This window comes from Pristiophorus japonicus, chromosome 12 (genome assembly GCF_044704955.1).
Source record: "Pristiophorus japonicus isolate sPriJap1 chromosome 12, sPriJap1.hap1, whole genome shotgun sequence".
Lineage (NCBI taxonomy): Eukaryota > Metazoa > Chordata > Chondrichthyes > Pristiophoridae > Pristiophorus > Pristiophorus japonicus.
In genome coordinates this window covers 80693986-80706262 of record NC_091988.1, presented here as the reverse complement: position 1 = coordinate 80706262, position 12277 = coordinate 80693986, and the positions used below count along the sequence as shown (strand labels likewise).

At 44.9% G+C, this 12277-nt stretch overlaps 1 protein-coding gene across 3 annotated transcripts in view; it reads right to left on the bottom strand.

Moving 5' to 3' along the window:
* Nucleotides 1–12277, bottom strand: part of dalrd3 (DALR anticodon binding domain containing 3) — a 42842-nt gene that overhangs the window by 15133 nt on the left and 15432 nt on the right. For 2 of the 3 annotated variants that reach the window (XM_070895711.1, XM_070895712.1), the window contains exons 5-9: nucleotides 11919–12035; nucleotides 9877–9947; nucleotides 4413–4471; nucleotides 3292–3374; nucleotides 1381–1507 (exon numbers count right to left, since the gene is read on the bottom strand). In XM_070895711.1, the coding sequence (XP_070751812.1) occupies nucleotides 1381–1507; nucleotides 3292–3374; nucleotides 4413–4471; nucleotides 9877–9947; nucleotides 11919–12035 (457 nt within the window). The remainder of the gene's footprint in view (nucleotides 1–1380; nucleotides 1508–3291; nucleotides 3375–4412; nucleotides 4472–9876; nucleotides 9948–11918; nucleotides 12036–12277) is intronic. The other variant, XM_070895713.1, reaches the window with a different exon arrangement.

Sequence of the window (12277 nt, the reverse complement as noted above, 5' to 3'; positions counted from 1 at the left end):
GGTTAAATGCAAACCAGTTTAGATACAATAAATGCTTTATATACAAACAGCTTTATACACAATAACTCTAAAACCGCATTAAATTCACAAAACGCCACGTAATGGTGCAGAATTCAGACTGACCGTTCCCAGCTCCCCCTCCTGTGTTTTTTTACTTGAAGTGGCCCTGGGAGAGGATGCTCAAATGGTTGTCAACAGCACCTTCCATCACTTTGCTGATGATGCCATCAGCAGGCCGGGGCCATTGGAGGGAGCATCGTGTGGCGGTATACCACTGCAGGGAGCAGCACGTGCTGCTGCAGGAGGGTGACGGCTGCGAAGCCGGGTCGCTGATTGCAGTGCGGGCAGGCACAGCAGGAGGGACGATAGAGTGGCAAGAGTTTGTAGATGGAAGTGACCGGGGCCCAGGAGAGGCGTGAGTTCGAGGCCCAGAAGTGGCGAGGGCCCAGGGGCAGCACGGGCCAGCCCACACTGCGATATGTGTGCGCGCTAGGCCCGTGCAGCAGAGCTGGTCTCCAGTCGTCTTGGTTAATCCTTGCTACAGGTCCAAGACCTAGCTCTGTCAAGCCCGTATGGTGGCTGGTGTGCAACGGCCACCACATGTTAAAAAAATCCACACACAGGCATTCTTCCAACCTTCAAGATGTAGTTCGGGATCTGTAATATTGAAACACCTGTGAACTCATCCCTTTTTGGTGTGGAAGCAAGTCGGACTGCCTATGATGCTCAAATGAAGACCCGCAGCCCCTCGTGCGCCATTCCCCCTATTTTTATTCCTGGTGGAGGCCGTAAACTTGGGATTCCAACTGCTCAAAGGGAAAGCATTCAGAACTCTTGCTATTTTTAAACGGGCTCCCTGCCAGGCGCTCGCGAAACCCAAGACTTGTTTGTGTTGACAAAGGTTGGGTCGTTAAAGGCTGATGTCAATGGCATGAATACAATATCAGCCACCAAGAGCTCTTTTGCCAATGTAAAGCTGGTTTGAAAGTCTGTTTTAACTAATGAATCGGACTGGTGCTGACATGAACAGTGAGGTGAATCTGCACTTCTGCCTTTATGATGCTTGTTGGGCTAGCTTGCCTATCTTGTCTAAAAAATATACCTGCAATTCTAGAGGAAAGAAAGATTTGGATTTATATAGCATCTTTCACGACCACTGGACGTCTTAAAGCTCTTTACAATCAATGGCGTACTTTTGGAGTGTAGTCACTGTTGTAATGTAGGAAATGCAGCAGCCAATTTGCGCACAAGCAAGCTCCCACAAACAGCAATGTGATAATGACCAGACAAGGAGAGAACTGAACGGTAACATGCCAGGCACAGAGTAAATAAGCAGGATGCCCAATTTCCCGACCAATACTAAAAGGTTGTAACCGTTACCTTGTTGGACGGACTTGTTGAAATGATCAAATAATGTTGCAAGTCTGGCACAGTTGTACATGACAAATGCACCACCCTTTGTCCCTTTGGTAGAGATGTTGACTGATTGCGTCAGGTCCAAATTCAGCTAAAAGTCACAGTTGGGGAGAGAGGGAGAGAGGAAAGTGAATTTCTGTTGTGAACAACTTTTATTTTACAATATGATCGTTGGCAGCTCCTTGGTCTCCATTTTTGTGATTTTGTTTTGTTAAAAGGAAAAATCAAATGCTGACATTTCTTCTCCAGTACGGAGACACGAGCCACTCAGGAGTGACATGGAAATACTACCGGCTGCAGCTACCTTAAGAACATAACATAAGAATTAGGAGTAGGAGCAGGAGCAGGCCATACGGCCCCTATACCTGCTCTGCCATTCAATAAGATCATGGCTGATCTTCGACACCAATTCCACTTTCCCGCCCAATCTCCTTGATTTCTCATAAGTCCAAAAATCTATTTCTCTCAGCCTTGAATATACTCAAGAGGCAGCATCCACAGCCCTTTGGGGTAGAGAATTCCAAAGATTCACAACCCCACAATCCCTTCTCATCTCAGTCTTATATGGCCTTCCCCTTATCTGAGACTGTGCCCCCTAGTTCCAGACTCTCCAGCCAGGGGAAACAACCTCTCAGCATCTACCCTGTCAATCCTCCTCAGAATCTTACATGTTGCAATGTGATCACCTCGCATTCTTCTAAACTCCAGAGAGTATAGTCCCAATCTACCCTGTCCAAACGATCACGAGATGATATACAGAAGAGGCGGGCAGGGAGAGATTGGGCGAAGGGCCATTTCAGCCCATCCATCACACGAAACAAATTACAGTCTGTTGTAGAATTTGTATCTTAAATAATTCCAGGGTGTGTGCTTCCACTCCCAACCTAGACATCCATTTTGCTTCATCATTGTGTAAAGAAATCATTCCTGATATTGGCCCTATATTTCCACTGTCTGAACCAGTGAATCTGGATTTAACAGTTCTATATCATTTACTGTCTCTAAGATCTAGTCATCAATATAAGATAGTCATCAAAAAATCAAATAGGGAATTCTGAAAAAACTTCTTTACCCAGAGAGTGGTGAGAATGTGGAACTCGTTACTACAGGGAGTGATTGAAATGAATAGTATAGAGACATTTAAGGGGTGGTTAGATAAGCATATGAGGGAGAGGGGAACAGAGGGTTACGCTGATAGAGTTAGATGAGGAAAGACTGGAGGAGGTTGGAGTGGAGCATAAACGCCTGCATGGACTGGTTGGGCCGAATGGCCCGTGTCTGTGCTGTAAATCCTATGTAAGATCTCTGAAATACTCTGTTAATCATCTCCTTTCAATGATCAACATTCTAAGTGTTGTCAAGTCCTCTAACACACCTTATGACTTTTCTCTGCACTGTCTCTCGGGTGTGTGACCGGATCACTGCGGCTTCCTCGTGAGGCGGGGCAGGTGTTGGTCTGGCGTGCTCTTATGTACCAGCTGGCTTATAAACTGATAGAATCATAGAAATTTACAGCACAGAAGGAGGCCATTTCGGTCGACCAAGAGCTATCCAGGCTAATCCCACTTTCCAGCTCTTGGTCCGTAGCCGTGTAGGTTACGGCACTTCAAGTGCATATCTAGGTGGTACTTAAATGTGGTGAGAGTTTCTGCCTCTACCACCCTTTCAGGCAGTGAGTTCCAGACCCCCACCACCCTATGGGCTTTGGGTGATCTCCTCACTTTTCCTTCATACAGGCTAAGAATGATAGGTGGCGCAGCACAACTTGGAAGAAAAGCAGAGGATGAAAAAGTAAAGGTTAAGAAACGAAGAATATCTTCCTTCGCCTGCCCCCAAACTACGTCTGCTGCAGTTGTGACATGTTGGATTACTTACTGGACTGCGGTGTGCTGTCGCTAACAGTTCAAACTTGATGGTGGCTGAAGTCATGTTGCTAATGATTTCAGCCCACGAATCCCCTAGGAAGAAATGCAGTAAGCTTGTTAGAACCTTTAGAAGAGGGGAACATTTTCCCGTTGAGTCCATCCCTTCTTCAGATAGCAACCCTGCCTACGTACTGTCTGACTGTAGCCCTTAATCTCTTCTCTCTAGAAACTGGTCTAATTGTCTCTTGCACCATACAGTATTGGCCAGTTCAGAGATTTCCCTTGGTAACTTTTTCATCCAAAGGTCAATTGCAGAACAAATTCCACCCAACTTCCCTTCATAATCCTAAAGATCTAACTATTAATATGCCTCCTTGTATTTGTAAACCTTTTGCCTCAATGAACAATTTGCATCATCTTCTCAATCTCCTTCATAAACGTCAATGTTGGTTATAAGAACATTAGTATTAGGAGCAGGAGTAGGCCATTTGGCCCCTCGAGCCTGCTCCGCCATTCAATAAGATCACGGCTGATCTTCGACCTCAATTCCACTCTTCTGCACTATCCCCATATCCCTTAATATTCAAAAATCTATCAATCTCTGTCTTGAATATACTCAACGACTGAGCCTCCACAGCCCTCTGGGGTAGAGAATTCCAAAGATTCACTACCCTCTGAGTGTAGAAATTTCTCCTCATCTCAGTCCTAAATGGCCAACACCTTATTCTGAAACTGTGACCCCTGGTTCTAGAACCCCTAACCAGGTGAAACACCCTCCCTGCATCTACCCTGTCAAACCCCGTAAGAATTTTGTATGTTTCAATGAGATCACCTCTCACTCTTCTAAACTCCAGAGAATAGGTTACAGAGATGAGCCACACTACTCACTGCCTTAACCACCTGAGCTACTAAAGGAGACATGTGTTTCTTTAAACGGCGATGCACGCTATAATTTAATCCCCACCAGCAAACACATCTGTCCAGGACCTTTAGTACATTGTTTTTTTGACCCGTCCAAAGAGAACTGTGTTGAGGTGTCCTATTGTCAAGGCCACTGATGCCATGATCTAAAGGGAAGGAGCAGCGACTGAGTGACGCACTTGTCCAGGACACTGGATAGCAGAATTGTACCTTGCACAAGGTTTCCATACTTCATCACAGATGCTTCCTGCATTTGAGACCTTCGAAACCTGGACAAAAAAAATAATTGAGTGAATGCTTCAATAGGCCTTAAAACAAGGCCCCGTCTGCCCTCTCAGGTGGACGTAAAATACCCCATGGCACTATTTTGAAGAATAGCTGGGTCCTGATGTCCTGGCCAATACTTATCCCTCAAATCAACATAACAAAAAAATTAAGATGGAGGAGGAATTTCTTCTCTCAGAGGGTTGTAAATCTATGGAATTCTCTGCCCCAGAGAGCTGTGGAGGCTGGGTCATTGAATATATTTAAGGCAGAGCTAGACAGATTTTTGAACGTTAAGAGAGTAAAGGATTATGGGGAGCGGGCAGGGAAGTAGAGCCGAGTCCATGATCAAATCAGCCATGATCTTATTAAATGGCGGAGCAGGCTCGAGGGGCCAAATGGCCTACTCCTGCTTCTACTTCTTATGTTCTTTAGATTATCTGGTCATTATCACATTGCTGTTTGTGGGAGTTTGCTGCATGCAAATTAGCTGCTGCGTTTCCCACATTACAACAGTGACTACACTTCAGAAACTATTTTATTGGCTATAAAGCGCTTTGAGACGTTCGGTGGTCGTGAAAGGCGCTATAGAAATGCAAGTCTTTCTTTCTTAGGTAATTTTTTTGAAATCTCTTGAATTCAATAATTTAGCCTTGCTCCAAATTATCAATGGTTTAAATGATTGAAGTAATTAAATACTACCAAAAAGGAAGACTCCATTAAAACGTCACTATATTAAGTGGTCTAAGATTAGTGAAAATGTTGGAGAGTCAGATGTGGGCAGTACCTCCTACTGTTGCCAAGGGCAGTGGGGACAAGCTCATGACTGCAACTTCCTCTGAAAGACAGGTTCTGTCCATTGTGGGAGGCAACAATTTAAAAGCCAGGAACTTCCCTTTAAATGAAATGAGAGCATCTCCTGCATCAAGTCAGAGCACCTGGACTACAGGTAGGTTACCTGCTTTGAGGGTGTCCTCAAAGCTTCCTTGAAAAAATGCAACATCCCCACATCCCCACCGACTTTTGGGAATCCCTGGCCCAAGACTGCTCAAAGTGGAGGAGGTGCTTCCGAGAAGGCACCGAAAACTTAAGAGTTCCTTCGCCGGGAGCACATGGAAGTCAAATACAAATAATGGAAGGAACGTATGACAAACCAAGCACCCCAACCACCCTTCCCTCCAATCACCATCTGCCCCACCTGTGACAGAGACAGCAGATCCCATATTGGACTCATCGGTCACCTCAGAACTCATTTTAGTGTGGAAGCAAGTCATCCTCGACTCTGAGGGACTGCCTAAGGGAGAGGTGGTGGTGGTGATTGGCTGCTCACCACCTCGGGTAGGCTATGGTACCTTGTGCGCAAAGCCAGAAGGGAAATATTCTTAGGTTTAACTTGCTCAATGGGGGATTTTGTGCAACGTTTAAAATCTTGTACTGCAAAACCTGTTTCGCCAGGATTTCTGAGTACTAACCGATAGTATTTCAGGCCTGTCCTAAATCTTGGTCAGTTCACTGATGATTAGGACAAGTGATTTATTATCATTTACATAATGGTGTTTTCGTTCCTCCCAGAATTTCTTGTGGAAAAAATGCAGAAAATCGCAAGCTTTGAGGGATATTGTGCTGTGCCAAATCAGTATGCATTGTTTTATATGGTGTCACTTTTGGGCATGTTTGAGTAATATTTGCAGATGTCAATAACCTGAATTTATGTAGTGCTATTCACTTCATAATGAAAACAAATTCCACAGTGCTTTACGAGCTTGGGAACTAAGCAAAAGTAAGAGGGGGAGGGGGGGGAAATAGGGAAAATAGGGAATGTGCAACGAAAGGTAAGTTTTGAGAAAGCGTTTGAAGGAGATTGATGAGAGTATAGTGGCTATAGGCTCTGTTTGGAGGGGGTGGATGCAGAAATGAGATGCATGCAAGACCAGAGTAAAGAAAGAAGACTTGAATTTATATGGCGCCTTTCACGACCACTGGACGTCTCAAAGCTCTTTACAGCCAATGAAGTACTTTTGGAGTGTAGTCACTGTTGTAATGTACAAAACGCGGCAGCCAATTTGCACGCAGCAAGCTCCCACAAACAGCAATGTGATAATGACCAGATTATCTGTTTTTGTTATGTTGATTGAAGGATAAATATTGCCCAAGGCACCGGGGATAACGCCCCTGCTCTTCTTCAAAATAGTGCCGTGGGATCGTTTACATCTACCCGAGAGGGCAGACAGGCCTCGGTTTAATGTCTCATCCGAAAGGTGGCACCGCCGACAGTGCAGCTCTCTCTCAGCACTGCACTGGGAGTGTCAGCCTAGATTTTTTTTTATTGTGCTCAAGTCCCTGGAGTGGGACTGTGAACACGCAGCCTTCTGACTCGCAGGCGAGGGTGCTACCCACTGAGCCACAGCTGACACTAGAGTGGTAGGTGTATCTTCGATCGGACAGGGGGCTGCAGAAGTAACATGGAGGGATTTGAAAAGTTGGATCCTATGAGAGATAAAATAGTCCTGATCAGTTCACTTATTTTTAACATTTAAAAAAAAATTACCAAGGTACAAAATATACCGAAACCAGCGCCTGATGCCATCGGAACAACAGAATTGAATGGTGAACTTTTACCTCCGAGAACCAAGTTGAAACCCAGCCCAGAGCGACAGGATGAAAGTCAACTCTCTTTGCAACCATTTGGAATATGAAATGCAGTTATGAATGGTCATGTATGATTGGCACAAAACTGACACAAAATCTTGATGTGTCCTTAAGAAATTGTTGAGTCAGGGTTCTGAGGGGCTGGCGTGGTGCCATTTGAATTCTATTCTGATAAGACCTTTTTCTTTAAAAACAAATCTTTCTTTACACTAACTTTGATATCAATGGGGAAAAGGGGTTTTGCTGTTCCTCTATATACGGGGCCAGATGGTAGCGAGGCACCAAGGGTTCGGTACTATCCCAAGACGTATCAGATGCATGGTCAAAATTTATGACTTTTCTCTGCTCCCTCTTTCTCCTCCTCCCCTCTCCAGATGAGTGGCAAAAACAGGAAGGCAGATTATTATCTGAATGGTGACAGATTAGTAAAAGGGGAGATGCAACGAGACCTGGGTGTCATGGTACATCAGTCATTGAAAGTAGACATGCAGGTACAGCAGGCGGTGAAGAAAGCAAATGGCATGTTGGCCTTCATAGCGAGAGGATTTGAGCATAGAAGCTGAGAGGTCTTGCTGCAGTTGTACAGGTACTTGGTGAGACCACACCTTGAGTATTGTGTGCAGTTTTGGTCTCCTAATCTGAGGAAGGACATTTTTGCTATTGAGGGAGTGCAGCGAAGGTTCACCAGACTGATTCCCGGGATGGCAGAACTGACATATGAAGAAAGACTGGATAGACCAGGCTTATATTCATTGTAACTTAGAAGAATGAGAGGAGATCTCATAGAAGCATATAAAATTCTGACAGGATTGGACAGGTTTGATGCAGGAAGAATGTTCCCAATGTTGGGGAAGTCCAGAACCAGGGGTCACAGTCTAAGGATAAGGGGTAAACCATATAGAACCGAGATGAGGAGAAACTTTTTCACCCAGAGAATTGTGAACCTGTGGAATTCTCCACCACAGAAAGTTGTTGGACATATTCAAAAGGGAGTTAGATGTGGCCCTTACGGCTAAAGGGATCAGGGGGTATGGAGAGAAGGCAGGAGTGGGGTACTGAAGTTGCATGATCAGCCATGATCATATTGAATGTTGGTGTAGCCCCGAATGGCCTGCTCCTGCACCTATTTTCTATGTTCCTTTGAATTCCAAAATTGGAATTAAAACACATTTTTAAATCTGGGAAGATAGTGCAGTTTGGTGTGATGAACTCTTCCCTGTTTAACACAGGGAGCACTGAAAGAACTAACTTTCATTTACTAACACTTTTCATGTCCTCAAGATGTTTCACAGCCAAATAATTATTTTTGGAGTCCATTTGTGCACAGCAAGGTCCCACAAACTGCAGATGGACGAGCAGTTACTTTGTTGTGGGCTGGGTCTCCTCTGCACTTCGAACGGTGCCTTGGGATCTTCTGCATCCACCCGCACAAGCAGATGTGGCCTTAGTTTAATCTCAACCAAAGGATGGCACCTCTGACAATGCAGCACTCCAGTTAGTGTTGCACTGAATTATCAGCTTCATTTTGTGCTCAAATATCAGCTTAATTTAAGGTGGAGATAGACAGATCTTTGAACTATAGGGGAGTGAAGGGTTATGGGGATTGGGCGGGGAAGTGGAGTTGAGACCAAGATCAGATCAGCCATGATATTGAATGGCAGAGCAGGCTTGAGGGGCCAAATAGCCTACTCTTGCTCCTATTTCTTATGTTCGAGGCTAGCGGAGCATTGAAGGTTCGGTACTATTCGAGACTCGTTATCAGATGCGTGGTTAAAATTATGGAAGAGAACTGCAAGCATTTTGGAACTTTTATTCTTGTTAAACAGGGTTTATTGTAATCTAAGTTAATCTATACTTTTTTGCTTTTATGTATTATGAGTTTCTGGCTTGAGCCAATAGTCTGTGTGGTGCATTCCTTCAGTTGGAAAGATTGCGCAAAGTGGTATTTTAAAAAATTCATTCTGGGCTTCGCTGGCAAGGTCAGCATTTATTGCCCATCCCTAATTGCCCTTCTAAAGGTGGTGGTGAGCCGTCTTCTTGAACCACAGCAGTCCGTGTGGTAAACGTACTCCCACAGTGCTGTTAGATAGGGAGTTCCAGGATTTTGATCCAGCAATGATGAAGGAATGGCGATATACTTTCAAGTCAGGATGGTGTGTGACTTTGAGGGGAATTTGTTCCCATGTGTCTGCCGCCTTTGTCCTTCTAGGTGGTAGAGGTCGCGGATTTGGGAGGTGCTGCCGAAGCTGCTGCAGTGCATCTTGTAAATGGTACACACTGCAGCCACGGTGCGCCGGTAGTGGAGGGAATGAATGTTGAAGGCATCACATACTATTTCTAAGAACAAACTTTATATAGCCCCTTCCATGACCTTGGGACATCCCAAAGAACTTTATGGCCAATGAAGTACTTCTGAAATGTAGTCAATAATGTCGGAAACGCTGCAGCCAATTTGCGCACAGCAAGGTCCCACAAACAGCAATGAGATAATAAACCAAATTATCTGTTTTAGTGATGTTGAGGAATCAATATTGGCCAGCTCAATTCCTTGTGAATCCATCAATGTTAAAATGGTTCGCCTGTTATGATGCTTTGTGTACAGAACAAGTTTTATTTCATTACATCGGCATGTGCTTTAATGGAAGCAGATGTTTGCATTGACCGATCCAGCACCAGCAGGCTAATTACATAAGGGGAAGACAGCCTGAAATGTGACACCTCCTTTTTTATGTGCACAACATCAGCTGCAAAGGTGACTTACTGGAAGTATTCAACAGCATTGAGGTGAGCATTTTCGCCAGTGATTCTCACTGGGCCACACACGAGGTGCTTCTGTGGATGAAAGAAAAATTCACTGTAAATGTTAGGATCCGATCTAGCACCCGCAGGCTAATTACATGCGAATATAAGAAATAGGAGCAGGAGTCAGCCAGTCAGCCCCTCGAGCCTGCTCCGCCATTCAATAAGATCATGGCTCATCTGATCTTGGCCTCAACTCCACTTCCCTGCCCGCTCCCCATAATCCTCGACTCCCCTATCGTTCAAAAAATCTGTCCATTTCCACCTTAAATATATTCAATGACCCAGCCTCCACAGCTCTCTGGAGGTAGAGAATTCCAAAGATTCCTCAGAGAAGAAATTCCTCCTCATTTCCGTTTTAAATGGGCGACTCCTTATTCTGAAACGATGCCCTTTAGTTCTAGATTCCCCCCACGAGGGGAAACACATTCCAGAATAAAATTGCTGCTACGCCACATAACACGTCGGAACAGGGCGGCAGAGTGTGGCAATCCATGCGCCGTGCCGATGATCCTTTCACAGTACTTTCAAACAATATCCCCCGTAAGCTGCGCTGCCTTCTGCCCGGCCTGCCTCCCCCGCTGTGCGGACCATTCAAATCCTTGCGCACGCGTTGTATCTACAACGTGAAAGTTGGAGAGCGGCCTGCGTAGAACCTTGCCGAAGACTGCACGGCCGCACAGCTTAGTGGGAGCATTGTTTTCATTATGGGCAATGCAAGTAGGCGCACTAGGAATGGGAGTGAGATCACTGGCTTATTGAATTGGGGCATCCAGTCAGGTTAAGCAACGGCTCAATTTCAAAATTCTCATTCTTATTTTCAAATCCCTCCATGGCTTCACTCCTCCCTATCTCTGTAATCTCCACCAGCCCCACAACCTACCCACCCCCAACCCCACCCAGAGATGTCTGTGCTCCTCTAACTCTGCCCTCTTAAACATCCCTGATTATAATCGCTCAAACATTGGTAGCCGTGCCTTCTGTTGCCTAGGCCCAAGCTCTGGATCTCCCGGCCTAAATCTCTCTTTCCTCCTTTAAGACGTTCCTTAAAACCTACCTCTTTTACCAAGCTTTTGGTCACCTGCGCTAATTTCTGTGACTCGGTGTCAAATTTTTAATCACATAATACTCCTGTGAAGCGCCTTGGGGCGTTTCACTATGTTAAAGGTGATATATAAATACAAGTTGTTGTTGTTATCTGCACATTGAGAGGGAAAATTAAATTTTGAAACTGTTTGAATTTAATGTCCTGGTAACTGTGAAACTGAAATAGGTATTGAGGATCCTCCACTCAGTTCAAACTTTAATTGGCTGATTCGAAAGCCTGATCGGCACATGTGAAAACGTCACTTTAAAATTAGGCAGTGCACTAAGATCAGAGGCCAAAAGTAACAGCTTGACTCAAACACCTGAAAGAACCATGCCAATGGTGAGGAGTGTCTGGAATAACCTGCCAGACAGGGTGGGAGCGACGCAGACTTTAGAACTTGGGAACAGGAGGAGGCCATTCAGCACCTCAAGCCTGTTCCACCATTCAATGAGCTCATGGCTGATCTGTGACCTATTTCCATATCCCTCAATACCTTTGATTAACAAAAATCTATCAATCTCCGACTTAAAATGAACAATTGATCCAGCAGCAATTTCCGTTTGCGGAAGAGAATTCCAAACTTCTACCACCCTTGTGTGTAGAAGTGTTTCCTAACTTCACTCCTGAAAGGTTTGCCTCTAATTTTTAGTCCTAGCCGCCCCAACCAGCGGAAATAGTTTCTCTCTATCTACACTATCTGTTCCCCTTAATATCTTGAAAACTTCAATCAAATCACCCTTCTAACTTTAGGCGAGGAGAGTTTTAATACTAGAGGATGAGCTCCTGAATGGACTCCACTTTATGTTCCAATGGAAATCCTCTGCAGATTACTGCTGCATCAAAGATCAGGAGCAGGCCATTCAGCCCCTTGAGCCTGTTTCGCCAATCAATGAGATCATGACCGTCTGACTAACCTGAGTCACTTGATCTATCCCGGTATTCAGTATTTGCCAGAGCAGGTCAATCTTCTGCTGCTGAAACTCCTCCTTGCAGCCCACCACGTGGATCACCACACACTGCTCCCCATCCTCCTGAGACTCGAAACACATTTGGGTTATTTTGGAAAACATTTTTACATCTGGCTTCATTTTAATTATAGAATCATACAGCAGACGGTGGGGCCATTCGGCCCATCGTGCCCGCTCTTTGAAAGAGCTAGCCAATTAGTCCCACTCCTTCCTGCTCTTTCCCCATAGCAAATGTTTCCTTTTTAAGTATATATCCACTTTCCTTTTGAGAGTTACTAATGAATCTGCTTCCACCACCCTTTCAG